Source organism: Geotrypetes seraphini, chromosome 7, assembly GCF_902459505.1.
Source record: "Geotrypetes seraphini chromosome 7, aGeoSer1.1, whole genome shotgun sequence".
In the NCBI taxonomy this organism is placed as follows: Eukaryota; Metazoa; Chordata; class Amphibia; order Gymnophiona; family Dermophiidae; genus Geotrypetes; species Geotrypetes seraphini.
In genome coordinates, this window is record NC_047090.1 from 11,419,714 (window position 1) to 11,436,988 (window position 17,275).

The window sequence follows — 17,275 nt, forward strand, 5'->3', positions numbered from 1 at the left end:
TAGGTCTAGAAGAAGCCTTCTTTTGTATGAAGAGTTACTGAATGCATACCTGTCAGCTGGAGGATAGTCTGGCACACTGGGTTGCTGGAGAAAAAAAAAAAAAGAAAAATAGGAATTACAGGCTGCAAGATACACAGTTCAATGACAAAAAGCTCCAGGGATCAGTTTACCACATTCCTCTAAAACTGAGCGAAATCTTTAGTGCATTCCTACACCACTGACACCGCCAAACAGAAGAATGGTGGGCAAAGAAATTCGGAGCAAACAAACCAAAACTGCAGGCTTGTACACGATGCAGGCAAATTTTATTGTGACAAATAAATCGTATCTAAAAACCTTTTACCAGGCAAGGGACCCAACACGGTCCGTGTTTCGGACAACCTTCATCAGGGGTCCATGGTGATAAAGGAAAAAAGAAAAATGTCACAAAAGAAAGCTGGAAAAATAACGTTTGATGACACGCCGAAAGTCGCCAAATTACTTTGGCGGATATTTACTGTAATTTGGCGACTTTCGGCGTGTCATCAAACGTTATTTTTCCAGCTTTCTTTTGTGACATTTTTCTTTTTTCCTTTATCACCATGGACCCCTGATGAAGGTTGTCCGAAACACGGACCGTGTTGGGTCCCTTGCCTGGTAAAAGGTTTTTAGATACAATTTATTTGTCACAATAAAATTTGCCTGCATCGTGTACAAGCCTGCAGTTTTGGTTCGTTTGCTCTGGTCTGTTTTTTCACTGCAGACGAAGTTGGACCCCTTGTTCTCTCTGGTTTTGTTGCTGGGCAAAGAAATTCAAAATACACAGAACGGCTGTCCATGAATTGACATCTCTCGTCTTGTTCTCGTAGCGGAGGGGGAAACCACGTATGGCAAAGTTTTACTCCTCAAGCAAGCAGCTAGAGGAGATTTTGTTCTGTTAATTCTACAATTTAGATCAGCAAACATTATAGCTGGTACATTAAGATCATTAAGGACCCCCTAAGCTCCACCTTTCAACAAATGTCCGTTTCAGAGCTCTGCCACTGTGATCTTCCTTCCATCATTCTCCCTTTCATATAATTTGCAAAATTCTACACCAGAAGATCACATACCGTCTCTCAATCTCAAAAATAACTTAAACACACCCTAATAAATTAATAAACCAAGCAAGGAAAAACATAGCCTTACCTGGTGATTTCCTTTCCTTGAGTCCTATTAGACCAGTCTGGATTGATGGGGTAAGGCTAAAGTGGCTAGGGCTCTTCAGCTTGGAGAAGAGATGGCTCAGAGGAGACATACCAATAGAAGTCTATAAAATACTGAGTGGAGTGAAAGGGTAGATGTGAATCGCTTGTTCACGTTTTCCAAAAATACTAGGACCAAGGGGCATGTGATGAAGCTACTAAGTAGTAGATTTTTAAAACAAAATGGGAAAAATATTTCTTCACTCAACGTGTGTGTTGAAAGCAGTTAGCTTAGCAGGGTTTAAAAACAGTTTGGATAATACCTTAAAAGAAAAATCCATAAGCTATGATTGAGATGGACTGGGGAAAATCCTCTCCTTCTTTAGCAGTATAAAATCTGTTTTACTTTCTTGGGATCTTCCAAGGTACTTGTCACCTGGATTGCCCTCTACTGGAAGCAGAATACTGGGCTTGATGGACTTTCACTTGGTCCCAGTACGGCTACACTTCTGTTATTATGTTCCCTAGGTGGTAGTTAGATTTATCCACAAACCTGCTCCATTTTATCAGCCTGTGCAGCCCTTGGGGATCAGTTCTTCCAGTATAGTTCCTGCCTTTAGATGGAGCATCTCTGCGAACAGGTAGATGAGGTTAACTCACACACGTTATTGTACTTTAGTCAGACCAACTCCTGCCTCCTTAAGATAGGTTTTAAAACACCTGCATCTGAGTCACTGGGTCATTTTTGCTTGTAACCTGAGGTCGACGTTTTACCCTAAGCTACCTGACTCCCAAGACAACTCTAGCAGCCTACAGGGCTGGTATGTCCTATACGTCTTGCCTCCACAAGATCGCAAGGAAACTTCTGAGAAAAAGTGACAGATAAAGAAAGAGTAGAAACAGGAGGTGGAGCTCCAATAATTACATGACTGAGAGGCAATGGCTATGGGAAAACGGAAAACAAATCAGCAGAATAAAACTAGACTAAGCCTTAAGTTTATATACCGCATCATCTCCACGGAAGTGGAGCTCGGCACGGTTTACAAAGCTTAAAAATATAAGAAGAGAGAGGAGACAGATTTACAAGAGCAGATGAACAGAGGGGATATAAACAGGAGAAGAGATGTTATATGTTGGAGAAAAGCCAGGTTTTCAGTTGTTTGCGGAATAATTGAAGGGAGCCCAACCTTCACATGTGGGCGTTGGAGACTGAAGCACTAATTCTGTACATTTTTGCATTTGCCAAAGGTTTGTTTAGGGGGTTTTTTAACTTTGTAAATTTGACAATTTTCTGTTGTAAATGTTTGATCAGGCTCCAGCCTTTATGTTACTCTCCCACCCCCCCCCCCACCCCCCCGCCAAATGGAAAGCAAAGCAGTTAGGACAGAAACAGAGAAGAGATTATCAGGGGAGACGATGCCGAGTGTGTCTTGGAAGAGAAGAAAGATGAACTGACATTTAACTGTCTTCAGGCTTATTTCTACTTCCCTGTGAAAGATTTCATGCAGCAGCACTGACTTTTCTTTACTTTTCTTCCCTTGGGCCTGTTTGAGATCTCACATAGAGAATGACACGGGGACAAATTTGTCCCCATCCTCCCAGGAACTCAATTTCCCTGTCCCGAACCCCAAAGGTTTTGTCATTCTCCCTGCCCCATTCCTGTAAGCCCAGTATTAACTGCACAAGCTTTGAATACTTATGATTTTAAAGCGTGTGAGGCTTGTGCGGATGAAGACGGAGCTTAGGCATTGGTGGAATGAGGCATTATGACATCACAATCTGAGCTCTAGAATGTTGCCGCTTAGGATTTTAAAGTGTTTGAGGCTTGCGCAGATGAGGACGGAGCTTAGGCATTGGTGGAATGAGGCATAATGACATCACAATCTGAGCTCTAGAAAGGATCTAACGCAGCTGGAAAAGTGGGCCGAAAAATGGCAGATGAGCTTCAACGTGGGGAAATGCAAGGTCATGCACGTGGGGAAAAAGAACCCGATGTTCACATACAAAATGGGGGGAACACCACTAGGGGTTAGTAACCTGGAGAGAGACCTGGGAGTGATGGTAGACGCAACACTGAAGGCATCGGCGCAATGCGCCACAGCCTCTAGGAAAGCAAACAGAATGCTGGGTATCATTAAGAAGGGTATTACAACCAGGACGAAGGAAGTTATCATGCCGCTGTATCGTGCAATGGTACGGCCGCATCTGGAGTACTGTGTCCAGTACTGGTCGCCGTACCTCAAGAAAGACATGGCGGTACTTGAGGGAGTACAAAGAAGAGCAACCAAACTGATAAGGGGAATGGAAAATCTCCCATATACCGACAGATTGAAGCAGTTGGGACTTTTCTCCCTGGAGAAGCGAAGACTCAGAGGAGACATGATAGAAACCTTCAAGATCCTGAAGGGCATAGAAAAAGTAGACAGGGACAGATTTTTCAAACTAAGGGGCACCACAAGCACAAGGGGGCATTGGGGGAAATTGAAAGGGGACAGGTTTAGAACAAACGCTAGGAAGTACTTTTTCACTCAGAGGGTGGTAGATACATGGAACGCGCTCCCAGAGGCTGTTGTAGACAAGAAAACACTAAATGGTTTCAAAGAAGGTTTGGATAGATTCCTAGAAGAAAAAGGGATTGGGGGGTATAGATAGGTATAGACCATTGCTCAGTCAATGGGCCTGATGGGCCGCCGCGGGAGCGGACCGCTGAGCAGGATGGACCTATGGTCTGCCTCAGCGGAGGCAACTTCTTATGTTCTTATGTTGCTACTTAGGATTCTAAAGTGTTTGAGGCTTGTGCAGATGAGGACGGAGCTTAGGCATTGGCGGAATGAGGCATTATGACATCACAATCTGAGCTCTAGAATGTTGCTGCTTAGGATTTTAAAATGTTTGAGGCTTGTGCAGATGAGGATGGAGCTTAGGTATTGGTGGAATGAGGCATTATGACATCACAATCTGAGCTCTAGAATGTTGCCGCTTAGGATTTTAAAGTGTTTGAGGCTTGTGCGGATGAGGACGGAGCTTAGGCATTGGTGGAATGAGGCATTATGACATCACAATCTGAGCTCTAGAATGTTGCTACTTAGGATTTTAAAGGGTTCGAGGCTTGTGCAGATGAGGACGGAGCTTAGGCATTGGTGGAATGAGGCATTATGACATCACAATCTGAGCTCTAGAATGTTGCCACTTAGGATTTTGAAGGGTTTGAGGCTTGTGCAGATGAGGACGGAGCTTAGGCATTGGTGGAATGAGGCATTATGACATCACAATCTGAGCTCTAGAATGTTGCCGCTTAGGATTTTAAAGGGTTTGAGGCTTGTGCAGATGAGGACGGAGCTTAGGCATTGGTGGAATGAGGCATTATGACATCACAATCTGAGCTCTAGAATGTTGCCGCTTAGGATTTTAAAGTGTTTGAGGCTTGTGCAGATGAGGACGGAGCTTAGGCATTGGTGGAATGAGGCATTATGACATCACAATCTGAGCTCTAGAATGTTGCTACTTAGGATTTTAAAGGGTTCGAGGCTTGTGCAGATGAGGACGGAGCTTAGGCATTGGTGGAATGAGACATTATGACATCACAATCTGAGCTCTAGAATGTTGCCACTTAGGATTTTAAAGTGTCTGAGGCTTGTGCAAATGAGGACAGAGCTTGCAGGAATGGGGCGGGAACAGGAAATGAACTCGCGGGGACGGGGGAAAATTTGCCCCTGTGTCACAAAAATTCCTTGGGAATCCTGAGCCAGTCTCAACAGTGAAAACTGCACATTTCCAAAAGAAAACCCCAAACACCCCCCTAGCCTAGTCTTTCAACGGTTTTTAGAAAGTTTGCAGTTTTTCAGCATCTGACGGTCAGTGCAGCAATTCAGGAGACTGATTCTAAGAGTGTGAGATAACCTCTGGGCTACATTATCCTTTTTACCCTGTCACATGAAAAAGGATCCTCTCTGACAGTAATCACAATGGTTTAAATGAGGGGGGAAAGGGGGGTTCTTTTCTTTCCAGTCCTACACTCAGCAGTATTGGAGAAGGGGGTAAACATAAGAATTGCCATAGTGGGTCCATCAAGCCCAGTATCCTGTTTCCAGTGGTTATACAGTGGGAGAGAGCTCCCTTTGCTAGAGGCTATGAGAGGCTCAGATTCCCCCCCCCCCTTGCTGTTCTTTCTTTAGGATTGGGGTAGAAGCCAATTTCTCTGCACTGCAGTTCTGCAGCTGAGATACGATATAAACAAACCGTTTTCTAGATCTCTTACCTCTGCAAAGAGCTGCTTCAGTTCCTGCTTTCGCTGCTGCTCAGCTGCATTGGCCACAGATTCGGCCAAGTGATTGAGTTCCTGCTCCATCGGGGCTCCCACAAAGTTCAACAAGGGAGGTTCCCAGCCATTTCTGAAGCGAGGGATGTAAGGTGGAATAAACTGGTCTTTGGGCCACTCCGCTCTGCAGAGAGAGATTGACCGTTACAGAAGTTCTGCATTAGATACACGGCTTGGGAGTTACAGAAAGTGCTAATCTCATCTGTTGATTCTAGGTGGATAACAAACCACGTATAAATTTTTTTTTACAACAAATACGACATTCACCAAAACAATTCAGAAAATAAGTTTACAAGCTTTTCAAAAAAAGTGAAGATGAAAACATTTGTCTTAACTCTACTGGAAGACTTCCACTGCTTAGTTCCCTGGTGTCCAAAGAAGTTGTCAACTAATGAAGAGATTTAACGGAAGGAATAACAAAGTTTCGAGGAAGATTGGCAACGAGGATTCATGCGATTAGTTGAAAAGGAAAGATAGCATCAAACCTTCTGGACCCGCACCATATAGTCATTTATATGATATTACAACCAATTTAAAACTGATTCGCTCCTTGATAGGGAGCCAAAGTAACTGCCTCAATAGCATACTTTTTTGGCTCCATAAATCAAACGAGCTGCTGTATTCTGAAGCAATTGCAATCTATTGCTCAAAGTCACTGAAATACCAACATACTAGGAATTGCAGTAGTCAAGTTGAGGTAGATGAATTACCTGGACCACTGCCCAAATATTTTCCGATGTCAGATCGTGCACAACTGATGCCACTCCACTATTTACTCTCCTCCATTGAGAAAAATGACCATTTAACCCTACCTTCTGTTTTCTGTCTGATAATCAAATTCCTAATCCACAATTGAACATTGCCTCCTATCCCATGACTCTCTCTCTAATTTTCTCAGGAGCCTCTTACGAGGAACTTTGTCATAAGCTTTCTTAAAATCTAGATACATTACATTAACAGGTTCACCTTTATTCTCGTGATTATTCACACCTTCAAAGAAGTCAAGCAAATTGGTGAGGCAAGACCTCTCTTGGATGAACCCATGCTGACTCTGTCTCTTTAACTCATGTGTGTCTACATGTTCCACAAATTTATTTTTTTTTTTAAATAATTGTTTCCACTATTTTGCCCAGCACTGAAGTCAGGCTTACCATTCTGTAATTTCCCAGATCTCTCCCTGGAACCCTTTTTAAAAAAAAATCAGCATAACGTTGTCTGTAGTACCTCAAGATTGGAGAGTGGCCAATTTTGGTGACAGGTTACAGATTAGCAAATTCATGTCTGAGTTCTTTCAGTACCCTGGATGTATACCATCTGGTCCCGGTGGTTTATCACTCTTTAACTTGTCAATTTGTCTTACATAACATAACTTTATTCTTCTATACCGCCATAATCAGATGACTCCTAGGTGGTTCATACCGAAGAGAGGTGGACAATCAGCGAATTACAATCTGCAAATTTGCAGATTGTAATTAGTACATCTTCCAGGTTCACAGAGATTTCTTTCAGTTCCTCTGCATCATCATCCTTGAAAACCATTTCCAGTTCAGATAGATTTCTTACATCTTCCGTAATAACCAAAGCAAAGAATTCATTCTGATGTACCTATAAAAATTTTTTACTTGTGAGTTTTTGCCTCTTTGCCAAATTTTTCTTCATATTCTTTTTTAGCTTATTTTATCAATGCTTTGAAAATAACTTGTGTCATTGTGCCAATGCTTGTGTCTCTTCTTTTCTTCATTTGGATCTAATAGCCTCTTTCATTTCACCTTTTAACTACGCCGGCTCTGGTTTTCTCTTCTCTCCATCTTTGTTAATATGTTGAATACATCTGGTCTGGGCTTCTAAGATGGCATTTTTAAATAACATTCATGCCTGGTTTACAGTCCTTTTAGCTTCTTTTTAACCATTTTCCTCATTTTATCATAGTTGCCATTTCAAAAATTAAATATAGCTACAGTAGATTTCTTTAGCGATACCAGTTCAAATTTGGTCATTTTATGGTCACTGTTCCCTCCCTGCATTCCACTAAGGACCAAATCTAAAACAGCTCCCCCTCTTGGTTCTTGGACCAGTTGCTCCAAGAAGCAATCATTTATGATAGCTAGGAATTTTACCTCCCTAGCACTCCCCGTCAATGTTGGGGAAATTGAAATCACCCAATAACAGTCTGAAGTGCTCTATCAGACGCCTCCACACTTGCCCCACAAAGCAAAAAAAAAAAAAAAAAAAAAGCAGAAATAAAGGAGTGGAGAAAAACCCCCTCAGTTGAGCTTCATAGGTTAAAAAAAACCTCCACTTCTTTTCAGTCCAATAAGCCCCCTAAGGAGCAATTCATGTCCAAAGGAAATGCTGTAACTGGTGAATAAGAAAAACAGCAACTTGAAACAGGAAAAACACTTCTAACAAAGCAGAAGAAAAGTCCACTGCTGTAGGCGAAAAAAGTGATCTAAACCAGGGACTTGCCTGTTTTCTAGCTGAGCTCTCAATCGCCAAAGTTTATTTTGCTTATTTTGGCTTTGCGGGGCGAGTGTGGAGGTGACTCTTGGGAGCATTTCATTTCTCTATAGAGTTTGGAGCAGGCTGTTTTTGTTAGTGTGTGATATCTGTGCTCCATCCAAAGTCATTTATTGTGGTAGTTTTACAGAAATTGAAATCACCCATTATTCTCCAGTTTTCCTAATCTCTGAAAACATTTCTTCATCTGTCTGCTCATTTTGTCCCGGGGAACGGTAGTATAACCCCACCTTTTCCACGGACACAACCCCTGATACCCTGTCCCCCACTACTCCCCCCCCCCCTCTACAATGCACTGAAATCCCCTCTCTCTCCTTCTTACTGTAATATTCCTTTCCCTCTAAGCTGAGCAGGAGTCCTCCACCCACAGTCTCACCAATAGAGGGTGCTGTTTTACTGTCACATTTTTCAATTGTGAGGGACAGGCAAGTTCTGCAGGACTCCAGGGAACATACCTGTCCTTAGCGACTGAAAATATTCCACCCCCTAGTGGTAGCAATGCAGCTGGAGGACACCTGCTCAGCTTAGAGGGAACACTTCCCTTCTCCAGCTAACCTCAACGACATCATTCTATGTCAATTGTTCATTATTGTTCGTGCACTATTTGTAATCTCTGATATGTTTATAACTTTGATAAATTGCTGTGAACCGCCTAGAACTCCCTGGGTATGGCGGTATACAAGAATAAAGTTATTATTATTATTATTTATATTCCTTCCCTTCACACCTGGAATTTCTATCCATAAGGATTCCACACTGCTATCTATGCCATGCAGAATGTTTATTCGATTTGATTCAATTCCCTCTTTAACATATAGTGCAACCCCCATCTACCAGGTCTCCGAGATGCCTATTATATCTACCTCATCATTCAGTGCTATATACGCAAACTCTCCCATTTTATTTTTTTAGGCTTCTAGCATTTGTATACAGACATCTCAAATTGTGTTTTTTCCTCTCTCCTTTTTAAACGTTAGTGCCGGCAGCCTGGTTCTGTCCCAGTTAAGGTGGAGTCACTCCTTTCGGAATAAGATCCCCCTTTCCCAGAAGATGGCCCAGTCCCTAACAAATCTAAATCCCTCATCTCTGCACCAAAACCTCAACCACACATTGAGACTGCGGAGCTCTGCCTGCCTCTTGGGTCCTGCACATGGAACGGGAAGCATGTCTGAAAATGCTACTCTGGAGGATCTGGATTTCAGCTTTCTACGTAAGAGCCTTAATTTGGCTTCCAGAACCTCCCTACCACGTTTCCCTATGTCACTGGTATCTACTTGTACCAAGATAGCCAGCTCCTCCCCAGCACGTGTGGTCCATTACCTAAGCCCAGGTGATCCTCATGCCTAATGATCAAATTACAAACTACATCAGTTGTCCTAACCCTTCCCTCCTGGGCGGTTCATAGATAACGGCACGAAAGACAAAGGCGCGCGCTGACAACTGAGAGCAAGACGGAGGCGCGCGCCGAAGAAAATTACAGTTTTTAGGGGTTCCGACAGGGGGTTTTGTTGGGGAACCCCCCCACTTTACTTAATAGACATCGCGCCGCGTTGTGGGGGCGTTGTGGGGGTGTGTGGGGGGTTGTAACCCTCCACATTTTACTGTAAACTTAACTTTTTCCCTAAAAACAGGGAAAAAGTGAAGTTTTCAGTAAAATGTGGGGGGTTACAACCCCCCACAACGCGGCGCGATGTCTATTAAGTAAAGTGGGGGGGTTCCCCCCACACCCCCCCCCCGTCGGAGCCCTAAAAACAGCAATTTTGAGCGGCGCACGCCTCCGCGCTGCACTCAATTGTCTGGGCGCGTCTTTGTCCCGGCGCGCTTTTGACCTGACACCCTCCTCGGCACATCCTGAGTGCGAGAGGATAGGCAGGTCCTGGCTACAGGATTATTTTCTACTTCTCCAAGGAGGCATAGGGTCATAGCTTAAGGGAGAGAGAGATGAGAGAAGTACAAGCAGAGCTCACAAGGTTTCCTACTTGACTGGCAGGAGTAAGGAAGTAGCTCTGCACAGAGCATAATACTCAAAATTAAGACAAACTGATTAACTCAGGCATATTTTGGAATTGATTAAGTTTGCTGTAGAACAACTCACCATTGCAACTATGGTTGTTATAGCTGAGTATTTCTCAAAAGCACTTTAAAGCATATTTTGTATTGTTTATGTCAGTGATTCCCAACCCTGTCCTGGAGGAACACCAGGCCAATCGGGTTTTCAGGCTAGCCCTAATGAATATGCATGAGAGAGATTTGCATATGATGGAAGTGATAGGCATGCAAATTTGCTTCATGCATATTCATTAGGGCTAGCCTGAAAACCCAATTGGCCTGGTGTTCCTCCAGGACAGGGTTGGGAACCACTGGTTTAAGTAACAAGATTTATTATTTGTTTGTTCTTCTTTTATTTTATTTTAAGTGTATTTATTGTAACCCGCCTAGTTAATCGGTGGGATATGAATGAATAAAGACCAAAACTAGAAGAGGAACTTTGATGAACTCCCAGGAGAGGGTATCAATGCAGAAGAAAAAAGCACAGAGGGCCTCAAGAATTGGTGCAACGACTAATGATTTTAATTTGAAGACCAAACACGGGCCAGGGGTCAGTCATCAACTGCTCTAAAGCACAAAACAGGATTCAGCAAAACAAGAACAACATTATTATAAATTCAGGAAGGAGTGCAAGCACAAATTCTCACCGTCACCTCAAAATAATATAAAACTCCTAGAGCTACGAGTTGCAATTAAGTTGGGGTTTTCTTGCTATGAGATAGGGCTCTGGCTGCATCTCACTACCTTGATGAAATGAAAGAAGAGATGGCCAGACAGGTGACCTTGGAACTGAACTGAAGTTCTCCTTAGACCCACGGCAAGCTCAGAATGTAGGCGAGGCAATGAAAGAGACACCATCTGAAAACATTACCTTGCTTTGGTCCACGTATCACCCAGTGACATCCACAGTTGGCGCTCCTCACTCGCGACTGCATGATTTAAGAAATCCAGTGTGTCCTTCAGCAATAGTGGACTCAGCACCGTCTTGGCCAGGTCTGGGCCCCCTGTGGCTTGTACCATCTACAATACACAATTTGACATTACTGTATCACTTATGCAGCCCTGAAATGTCTTTAAAAAGAGCAGTGCAAGAGGAGCGATTCTTTGGTCTCCTTCTCCATCTCAGTGGGATAATTATATTCAGAGTGCAGGAATAATGAACAGTTTTGCAATGGTGCAGATCATTAGCAGAAGATTTTCTCACGCCAGCAACTGGGTTATGGCCCTGCTCCAGCGCCTCCATTAGCTCCAGGCATTAGGAGGAAATTCCCTCCCAGAATTAAGGCCCCAGGGAGTAGAAAGGGATGGAAGCAAGTCACAAAACATTTGGGGAAGGTCAAAGTAGGAGAGAATAAGCACAGAATAGAAAGAGGGAGAAAGCGACAGAACAGTGCCGATGTGGAGCAGCTTTGGCTTTCCAGCTTATTAACCCAGGCTGTCTTCAGGTCTGCCTATGCTGGACTGCATTGTACTGTTGGCAGAGTTCCAAAAATGCATTCAGATCTCCCATAGACAAGGAAGAGCATCAATGGAAAACTGAGGAAAATCCCGGTCAGCTCTGGTGTCTGCCGAGGGATTACTGGGCTAAAACCCACTTGGCTCAAAGGGTTTCACAGGACTTTCTTGGTTTTGGCCACAAAGCTCAAAATTTCATGGGTGTGTGCACAACCCCCTCACTTGATAAGAGATCTTAGTTTAACGATTAATATTGGTAGAGTGAAGGCTTTGGTCTCTTACCATATTTAATGGAACGAAAAGGAAGTGGACCAGCTCTGTGGCACTCGGGTTCTGGATGTGCATTTTTAGCTTGGCCTGAAGGAAGAAAGAACAGGCGATAATTTCACAGACTGCAAACCTCCAAGTGCACAATTATTTAACTGCTTCCTAGCCTACAAACCAGCAAAGCAAAATAATTCACCTCCAGAATCTCATTAGCATAATTACTATGAGATGGGTGCTAAGCATCTGAAAACCATATAAAAAATCAAGGAAACTCAGTAATTGTTTGCTGTGTAAATAAAGTCTGGTTATTTGTTCAACCAGGGAAATGCAATTGAAGTGATCTCTTCTTGCATGTTATCAATGGAGAGGGGAAACCCCATGACGTTATCTAGTGGGGGAAAGCCAGTTACGGATTAGGAAGAACATGGGATAAACGCAGACACAAGGAAAGTGGATCGACTGGCCAATTTCTACTGTACCATTTTGTATCTCAAGGTCACCTTGATGCTCTTAAACAAGGTACCAACCATATCATAAAATGTTTGCCCTAGTCCTTTTATATCACAACCAATCATGCCTATGAAAAGGGTTTTGGAGGGGAGATCAGAATCAAAGGGGGGGGGGGGGCAGAAGCTAATACTACAATCAATCCTGGTTTAGCTCAGGAGCAAAAAGCAGGAAAGTCTTTTGCAGTCCTGCCCTTAGATGTGCTACTGTCTAGTCAAGTACCAGCTGTGCCCAAGCACCACCATTGGATCAGATTGGACTGGATCGAACCGGGCAGGGGCGCCTAGTGCTGAAATTCATCGGCTCTGGCCCACTAAAAACCTTCAAATATCAAGCAATTTAACCAAGCAAGAGGCTCTTCTGGATCAGTCAAATCACTTTGAGCATTGACTGGTAACTTTTAAGAGATGTGGAATCCTTACTGGAGTTAAACAGCCCTCCTGGAATAAATTCACATATCACACACTGTATGTTTAAGGCAGGCAGGATCCCAGGAACCCTGTTCTACTTCCCATTGGATTAATTCTGCATATAATCAGACCGACAGCAATCTGAGTCCCTAACGTAAGAGCATAAGAACAGCCATACTGGGTCAGAGCAATTGTCCATCAAGTCCAGTAGCCCATTCTCACGGATGACCAATCCAGGCCCCTAGAATCTGGCCAAAACCCACAGAGTAGCAACATTCCATGCTAGCGATCCCGGGCAAGCAGTGGCTTCCCCCATGTCTTTCTCAATAACAGACTATGGACTTTTCCTCCAGGAAATTGTCCAAACCTCTCTTAAAGCCACCTATCAAAAGTGATTCAACTAAATGGAGGCTAGGGGGAAGCGGGTCCCCTACTGCTGTGGGATCGGGCACAGCCCTATTGTCTCAATGGTCAGTCTGCCCCAACTTATAATCCACAACAGGTGACGAGAAAAGCAGCAGAAAAGGGTCAGGGATAGAGGTTCAGACTCACACACAGACTGAGGAGGCAGGAAAGTAAATTCTGTGCTATTTAGATCAAATACAAGCTTTGCTCCTGATTTCTGAAACGCACTAGGCACGGTGCCTCCATCAAGCTCCCCTCAGGAAACCCCCCAGTAGACTGCCTCCCCCACCTCCGCTTACGGTACTACTTCAGGGCAAAGAGAGGGCATTCGTCCACAGACACTCTTAACTGCTTACCAGAAGGTTAAAGCCATGTTTAAATTTTTGGAAACAGTCGATAAATTCTTCATGAGGTGGTGGCTTAGCACGGAGAGTTAGAACGCCCTCTGTAGGAAAAGAAGCAACATAGAAGTAAGTTCTCTGTTATGAGGCCAAGTGCAAAAAAAATAAAAAAGAACACAAATGATCCCTCTAGAACAGTGGTCTCAAACTGAAACCCTTTGCAGGGCCACATTTTGGATTTGTAGGTACTTGGAGGGCCTCAGAAAAAATAGCTAATGTCTTATTAAAGAAATGACAATCTTGCATGAGGTAAAATGCTTTATAGTTTATAAATCTTTCCTTTTGGATAAGTCTTAATAATAATATTGTAATTTATAGCTGAAGAGACATAAAATCATGAAACTGTTGTATTTTACTTTTTGTGATTATGATAAACATATAGAGGGCCTCAAAATAGTACCTGGCGGGCCGCATGTAGCTCCCGGGCCGCGAGTTTGAGACCACTGCTCTAGAAGGTACAACCATGAGATCAATGGACAGTCATACAGCAATGGGAGTGAATGGAGCAGAGCTGCTGTGGCAAGACATTTAAGTACATCACGGGACGGGTCGAGGTGGAAGATGATATCTTTTTTCTCAAGGGACTCTCGAACACAAGAGGACATCCGCTCAAACTCAGGGGGGGGGGAAGTTTCGTGGAGACACCAGGAAGTACTTCTTCATGGAAAGAGTGATAGAGCATTGGAACAAGCTTCTTGTACAGGTGATCGAGGCCCGCAGCATCCCAGACTTCAAGAATAAATGGTATACCTATGTGGGATCCCTGCGAGGGTCATGCCAATGAATAGGGTCACTAGGGTATAGACTTAAATGAGCGGGTCATTAAAGTGGGGGGCAGTAGCCTTAAAAGGGTGGGTCAGTAGTGTGGGCAGACTTGATGGGCTGTAGCCCTTATCTGCCGTCATCTTTCTATGTTTCTATGTTTCTATGACATACACCACCCACTGCACACCGGGTGAAGTTTATAATTGTCTGGACACAGGTTTTAGTTAGCAGCCAGCAGGATTACTCGCTTTCATTCTGAAAATTATTCCACTTTCAATTACACGCACTAGTTTTGAAGATCCCATAGAATGCGCTTAGCACCAAACCTACCCGCCACCCATCTCCACGAATGCTTCCTCAACCTGAAGGCAAAAGTAGCACATCTTGAGCTCTGACTGAAAAAGGCGCAAAAAATTTTCCGACAGCTAAAGCCAAGCGATGTTAGTGCATCAATCGCTTGGCTACTTTGCATGGCTAGGATCGGAAAATGGGCGATCGAGGGGGAAGGCACGCAGTGAGCCGTGAATCGGGTCAGTCATAGCGGTCATCTCTAAAGCTGACTTTCATGCATCCAGCCCTTAATGGCATATATCAGCAGGGGGGGTCAGGGTTCACAACATCTTCTAGTCAGTGGACGTTGTCCTAGAGCTCAGAAGAATCTGAAACAAAATATTAAGCAGATCTCTTGCAAGCATTTCCACCCTGCCATCTTTCTTTGGAATTTAGCTCATGGCTGCTGTTAAGACACCCTTTGCAATCGATGGGATGAACTAAGAACTCTGTGAGCTGTAATTCAATATCCCTGTATTCGTTCCAGAACTTTGCTAAAGTAGCAGAATGTGTCACTTCATATGGCCTTAAAAGCTTAACAGCAAACAAGGACCCGATGAGGTCATCGTGCTATGATGAACAGAAGGGAGACCCTGTGCAGACTTCCAGCAGACAAAGCACGCATTGGACATAAACAATGGGAGTCTGGTGGCCAAGAGACGGAGAAGGCCACAAAACGAGTCTGACTTGTTACAGGAGGAGTTTTGAATTACTATTGCAATAGAGGAAATAAAACAATGAAAGGCCTTCTTTTAAAAGCGGATATACGCACTGCTCAGTATGCTTCAAAGAATACTACCTGATGAGTTGCGAGCAAGGCTGCCTGCCGTCTAACAGAGCCTAAACTTTAAGTGGGGCTGTTTCGGACATACCACAGAAGACTCGGTGTGGGTACAAAGGTACCTGAGGTTTTCTGCAACACAAGATGCAAAGTAGATGTGGAGATTCAAATGGATGCTTAAGGGTGCAGTCCAAAACATGCCCGCGTGCATCTACAAAAAAAAGTCAACCCGGAAGCAGCCCTGAGAGCACAAACGTGCTGGTGACATATTTTCCCCTCATCCGAAGGAGGTACACATCTGTGCGTGTTACTCTACCTGTGCCTGTGTATTTTATAATCTCACCAAGATATTCAGTATAGCACACTTAGTGTATATCTCAAATTCCTCACCTCCAGCTCCTCAGAAGATTTCACTGCCCTAGACTTTATGTACTACCGCCTCACTGGAGCCGCTATCAGTTTGTACTAACAAACTTTACTTTTCAATTTTAAATTTGCCTGAAAAGAAGACCACAATTAAAAGCTAAGTACCCTTGAAGCGGCTCCAGTGAGGAGGTAGTACATAAAGCCCAGGGCAGTGAAATCTTCTGAGGAGCTGGAGGTGAGGAATTTGAGACATATACTGAGTTTGGTATATGTCTTGGTGAGAGTTTGATTGATGATCCTCACAAGAACATTTATATAGGAAAATTGAGTGCCGTTTGGACAAATTCTGTATTCTATGTGCATCACAACCTCCACCTCTGGCAATATGTAAGCAGAGACTCTATAAAAACAGCTGCGCCATTTGTCCTACGTTTTATAAAAGGCCCTCGCTATGCTTTACAAAATTCTCCCCTGGTATCTGTACTTGAGAACCCAGATTGAGAGCAGGTTCTCATTTTATTCTTATTTAACTGTTTTACTAGTGTTTAAGCCCATTACATTAACGGGTGCTAGAATAGATGTGTAAACTTTTAGCACAATGGGGCACTGAGGCCTTTCTTTCCTTCCTGCTCCCTCCTTCCAGCAGTGGCCCTTCTCCCTTCCTTTTACCTCCCCCTGTCCAGTAGTACCCTTTCCCTACTCCCCCTGTCCTTCTCGCTTCCTTTTACCGCCCCCCTGTCCAGCAGCACCCCTTCCCTGCTCCCCCCCTGTCCAGCAGTAACCCTTCTCTCTTTCTTTTACCTCCCCCTGTCCAGTAGTACCCTTTCCCTGCTCCCCCTGTCCAGCAGTAGCCCTTCTCGCTTCCTTTTACCCCCCCGTCCAGCAGCACCCCTTCCCTGCTCCCCCCTGTCCAGCAGTAGCCCTTCTCGCTTCCTTTTACCTCCCCCCTGTCCAGCAGCACCCCTTCCCTGCTCCCCCCTGTCCAGCAGTAGCCCTTCTCCCTTCCTTTTACCTCCCCCTGCCCAGTAGTACCCTTTCCCTGCTCCCCCTGTCCAGCAGTAGCCCTTCACGCTTCCTTTTACCTCCCCCCTGTCCAGCAGCACCCCTTCCCTGCTCCCCCCTATCCAGCAGTAGCCCTTCTCCCTTCCTTTTACCTCCCCCCTGTCCAGTAGTACTCGTTTTCCCTTCCCTGCTTCCCCTGTCCAGCATCCGCTAGCCCGGGCAGCCTCAGAGCTTTTGCTAGGCCGGCCCACTTGATTAATGCAAGGTGGGCCGGCCTAGCAAAGGCCCCATGGCTGCTTGATGAAACTGCGGCTGATGCCGCTGCTGGTCCAGGGGTGAGAAGATGTGTCCCGGCAGCGTAGGCAGAAGGCAGGAAGTCAGCCAGCGTCGGAGATCGGGACAGAAGGCAAGAAATCAGCTGAGGCAGGCACAGGTGATCGGTAGCAGGCGAATTATTGTACTATGCATGTGTGGCACAGAAGCACAACGCATGGAGGCACGGAGATTAAAGTGCGCATGTGCGCTAAGGGTTTTATTAT

At 44.5% G+C, this 17,275-nt stretch overlaps 1 protein-coding gene across 3 annotated transcripts in view; it reads right to left on the reverse strand.

Annotated features, from left to right (window-relative positions):
* The window catches only part of EPS8 (epidermal growth factor receptor pathway substrate 8), a 127,233-nt gene that overhangs the window by 19,768 nt on the left and 90,190 nt on the right, over window positions 1-17,275 (reverse strand). For all 3 annotated transcript variants that reach the window (XM_033952129.1, XM_033952130.1, XM_033952128.1), the window contains exons 12-16: window positions 13,448-13,536; window positions 11,785-11,859; window positions 10,919-11,067; window positions 5,422-5,605; window positions 50-84 (exon numbers count right to left, since the gene is read on the reverse strand). In XM_033952129.1, the coding sequence (XP_033808020.1) occupies window positions 50-84; window positions 5,422-5,605; window positions 10,919-11,067; window positions 11,785-11,859; window positions 13,448-13,536 (532 nt within the window). The remainder of the gene's footprint in view (window positions 1-49; window positions 85-5,421; window positions 5,606-10,918; window positions 11,068-11,784; window positions 11,860-13,447; window positions 13,537-17,275) is intronic.